The sequence below is a fragment of the Carassius gibelio genome, chromosome A3 (genome assembly GCF_023724105.1).
Source record: "Carassius gibelio isolate Cgi1373 ecotype wild population from Czech Republic chromosome A3, carGib1.2-hapl.c, whole genome shotgun sequence".
Classification (NCBI taxonomy): domain Eukaryota; kingdom Metazoa; phylum Chordata; class Actinopteri; order Cypriniformes; family Cyprinidae; genus Carassius; species Carassius gibelio.
The window spans coordinates 32,360,334-32,365,104 of record NC_068373.1 but is presented as its reverse complement, the minus strand read 5'-3'; the positions used below and the strand labels follow the sequence as shown (position 1 = coordinate 32,365,104).

General features: G+C 38.1%; 1 protein-coding gene across 1 annotated transcript in view; it reads right to left on the bottom strand.

Moving 5' to 3' along the window:
* The window catches only part of LOC127956225 (uncharacterized), a 19,928-nt gene extending 15,440 nt beyond the window's left edge, over nucleotides 1–4,488 (bottom strand). The window contains exon 1 of the mRNA XM_052554027.1: nucleotides 4,244–4,488. Coding sequence (XP_052409987.1) covers nucleotides 4,244–4,295 — 52 coding nt within the window. The 5' untranslated portion in view covers nucleotides 4,296–4,488. The remainder of the gene's footprint in view (nucleotides 1–4,243) is intronic.
* Nucleotides 4,489–4,771: the final 283 nt, after the last annotated feature.

Sequence of the window (4,771 nt, the reverse complement as noted above, 5' to 3'; positions counted from 1 at the left end):
CCCTTGAGTGCTGTGAACCACTGGCTGAAATGGCTATGTCTCCTTGCCCCGCCTGGTATTACATCTCCAAACCCAGTTCAGGCTTTTGCCGACGACGTCCTCATAGTATCAAGAGAGGAGAACGTCATTACCAACATGCTGTCATACACCGACCGCTTTCTGCAATGGTCTGGACTCGAGGTTAAGAATAGTAAATAGGCTAGTGACAAATGGTCAAAAAGTGCTTTAGTTTTTGAGATACCCCTAACGGAGGTAGAACTAAACCCAACAATGTTTTTCCTCATCTCTAAGGTCTCCAATATATGAAATGGATTCTTGGCTAAAAATATTTTACTGCTAAGATTGTTAAATTAACAGATATTGTTATACACTCCAAAAGCAATAAAGGACTAAAATATAGTCTGTCCGTATGGGAGTTAAGGCACATAAACTAATGCAGATCAATCACAATAGATTTAAATTTAACAATTTAACAATCTTAGCAGTAAAATATTTTTAGCCAAGAATATATTGGAGACCTTAGAGATGAGGAAAAACATTGTTGGGTTTAGTTCTACCTCCAGTAGGGGTATCTCAAAAATTCAGGGGCATTGTGACTAGCCTAAAATGTGCGGTGTTCTACGAACGACGCAGCGGGGGGAATAGATGGTATACGGCCAAGTGTGATCAGCCTCCATCATTCACAATCGCTGGAAGCACAATCAGAGTTTATTCAAGACATGAATCATATAATTATTTAGGACATATGTTTAATGTTGCAGGAGAATGGCACGAGCAAGTCAGTTATATCTGCAAAGAATACTCCAGCAGACTAGACTTGATAGATCAGTGTCCTCTACCAACCTGTATGAAACTCCAGGCCGTCCGAGATATAGCTCTTTCCAAGATTCATCATCTGTTTGCTAATGTCCACATTGATAAAAAATATCTTACGGAGCTGAACAATAAGACCGTGCAGCTGGTAAGAAAATGGTTAAGTCTTAACACACACACAACAAGAAGTATTCTCTTTATGAATAAATCTGAAGGGGGACTGGGGATCCCTAACTTTGAGTGGATTTATACAGCGACTAGAGCAAAGCATCTACTGCATATGTTGAATAATGTTGATCCTACAGTTCGTGAAGTTGCCCGGCGCTCACTGTTGCTGGATCTGAGCAAACGCAAGGTCCCCTATGCTGCAGATGGAGAACCAGGTTTCCTCGGTTTCCGGAAGAAACCTAGTGGAAAGCTGGATACCAGAGCTACTGGATTCGGAGTACGTTCGGATTGGCCCGATCTGAATGATTCGTGCAGCAATAACAACATACAGCTGAACTGGGCACATACTGGCGGGGAGCAGGTGAATATCAGTCAGGGGCAGATTATGGACCCAAATGTGTATGTTGAGGTTTCTATCCATCACACTGGAACCAGTGAGAGGTTGAACAGCCGGACGTGCAGGTATGAAATCCTCCAATACTTTCAAGCACAACAGCGTGATTACTGGGTTAACCTGCGTCTTCAAGGGAAACTTGCATGATCATACAGTCTCACACTCTGCGTTACTAAATTCAGCCATCAACGAAGATATCCTTAAATTTGTTATTAAAGCTCGGCTGCAAACTCTCCCGACCAAATACAACCTCTCTTTGTGGTTCCCAAAACACCACGAACCATTCTGTTTACTACACAGCGATAAGATAAAGGAATCCACAGCGCACATACTGAACGGATGCCCCGCGTTTACAGGACTTTACATCACGCGTCACGATCGCATCGTAAACATAACAGCTCAAGAACTTAAGGCTCAAATTAAGTTCTGCTTTTTTGCTTTCGCAAACAGTGTTTATGAAACATTGACAGAAAAACAGGTTGTAAACACTGGGTCAAATCAGGTAACCAGAAATATGACCTGATTGAAATGAATATGTGTCAATGTAGGACACAGACTGACACAACTCAACATGACAATCAAACATGACAATCACTTCATCTACAGCGATATCATTGACTTGATTGCAAATAAAAACAGACACTATTTAAACTGAACAGAGATGACATCACTGACTTCAATGATGAACTGCCTTTAACTATCATTTTGCATTATTGACACACTGTTTTCCTAATGAATGTTGTTCAGTGCTTTGACACAATGTATTTTGTTTAAAGCACTATATAAATAAAGGTGATTGATTGATTGATTGACAACAGCTGACATGAATGTTACCAAACCAGTGATAATCACAAGTAGAACAGTATTTGAGCTGCTGCTTGGTCTTTCAGATCTGATCTCTCTGGACATTCAACTTCATGTGCTTCAGCTCATACATTAAAGAAAAAAAATCATAAAAATACTTGATTAAAACTGTATTCTTATAAACCAGTTCTAGTTTATGGTGGAGTTCTGTCGAACTTAAGTTAATCCAGAAAAACCAGTTCTGATTAAGATGGAAAAACATCACTATGAAGAAATGTAATCTGAGACTGCACATCATTCTGAGAAGATGAAGAACTGAGGATGGGTTTCTCTCTAAATTAATACAGTTGTAGGGAAGAGATGTGGAGGCTCCAGGATTTTTCTGCAGTGGGTGCTAATGAGGGGCTTCACAGTTCAGAGGGGGAGCTAAAAAACTAATTCAGTTGAAAGTAATGAACACCTATTAGCTTCAGCTATCTAAATAGCCACAGGGTTTATATATATATAAATATATATATTTATAATCTCCGCATGATGAACTGCGTCATATCGTGTCGACGATAGCCAGAGATATTGTCAAAAACATAAAAATCTGCAATATTAAGAGGATTTAGGCAAGGCAAGTTTATTTATATAGCACATTTCATACAGATGGTAATTCAAAGTGCTTTACATAAAAGAAAGTAATCATGAAAAATTTATTCAGAAAAACAAAACAAGGAATTTAAAAACTTTGAAAAAAAATGATTTTAAAAGAATTTGAGACAGTTAAAGAAAAATGATTTTTACATAAAATCCTGTCAGCAGTGTTCTGGATGAGCTGCAGCTGTCTAATGGTCTTTTTGGGAAGGCCGGTGAGGAGCCCATTACAATAGTTCACCCTGCTGGTGGTAAAGGCATGAACAAGTTTCTACAGGGCCTATATTCTCGGTAATGTGTGATCTGTTTTGGCTCTTGTTCAAAGTTGTATAAATCCTTTATAATCACTATTGTTTGTTCACTGGCGCGCTCAAAGTCTGATCAGATTTGCGTGATTTGCTCCTATCGCAAAACTGATGTTAAAATGTGTGATTTATTTGAATTCTATTGAGAAATTGATTCTTTAAAATGCTGTGGAAAAAAGTTAAACACTTTTTAAGAAAAGAAACATAAACTAAAAAGACTAAAGAAAAGATGAGAAAACATAATCCTGTTTTAACACTAACAAATATTAAAATCTTTTCAAACTACTCATGACCACCTTTACTAGAAGAAATCATCACGTTTCATTGTAGATTATATTTATTGTTGTACATTTTGTTGAACTTGATGTAGAGTTTATAATAGATAATCTGGTCAGAGAATAGATTTCCTCTATAGATTTATATCACAACTATGTCATGTTGTACCTGTTATTGTTGTTTCTTCATAACAGATGCTATATAGATTAATAATTAAAAAAAAAGTAATTATTGGCCTATTAATGAATAATACATGCTTGCTTTATAATAACAAATGCTGGTAAGAACAATGGTACATTTTCATAAGAGCAATCAGAACCGAGAGTCATGTGTAAATATATTCTAATGATGAGTGATGGATAAACCTGGCATAGATTAAATCATTAAGAGTCTGATGAACTGTTAATGAGTAAGAAATAAACAATATCAATATAAGAACATGTTCAGTTACAACACTCAAGTTTCTAGCCCCGCCCTAGCGCCGCCACTGGGGAAGAGATGTGCTTTTCATTTGTCGCTGTTTTCAGATATATTGCATTATGAAGACATATTTTTCTAAATCTGTAGGCTATAGAGACATTGGTCTGATCCGAATATGATCATTTATTTTTGTAGTAATTTGTCAGCGACTGTAAGAGGCCATTTTTATCATCTCACAAAGCCTTGTGATACAGCAACACGAAGAGCAGCCAGGATCCAGGGGCATTGAAGCCAAAATACAGTTAATAAATGAAAATAAATAAAGACTTGAACATTAAGAACATTAAGAATAGTTTTGTAGGAGAGAGAGAGAGAGAGAGAGAGAGGCGGATAATATAATCCTATATAATAATATTGTACATACCATCGGCGATCATCAGCAGCACTGACATCAAAACACAGCTCGATCCGCGCATCTTCAACTCTCACATTAAATCAAATCAATCATGTCCTTTAGCCATAAATCAGCACAAATATAAATGTTTCGCTCGTGTTCGTGAAATGTCCGCGGATCAACTTTACTTTCACTTGTATATTTTACTTTCGATTTCAGTGCGTCGAGTCAGATGATCAGGAAGTCAGTCTAAGGGTGTACTCACACTAGGCAGTGTGAGTACACCCTCCCCCTCTGGCCTGCACTCACATGTAGGGTTTCAGCATTCGTGCCGGAGCACGCTTACGTCATTATGGTGCGACGGTTTCGGGATAAACAGGAAGAGCGGCGCTCTCTGAACACAATGGAGTGCATCGCTCTGTTTTCTTTGTGGATAATTTTGTGTTGTTTGGTCCACAGCCTGTTGTCAAACAGATGTGTCGCCTTAGTGGCGCGAACATTTTCACGTAATCGTGCTGCTCATATGAGGATGTTTGCCAGGTACCAGCTGAAGTGCAG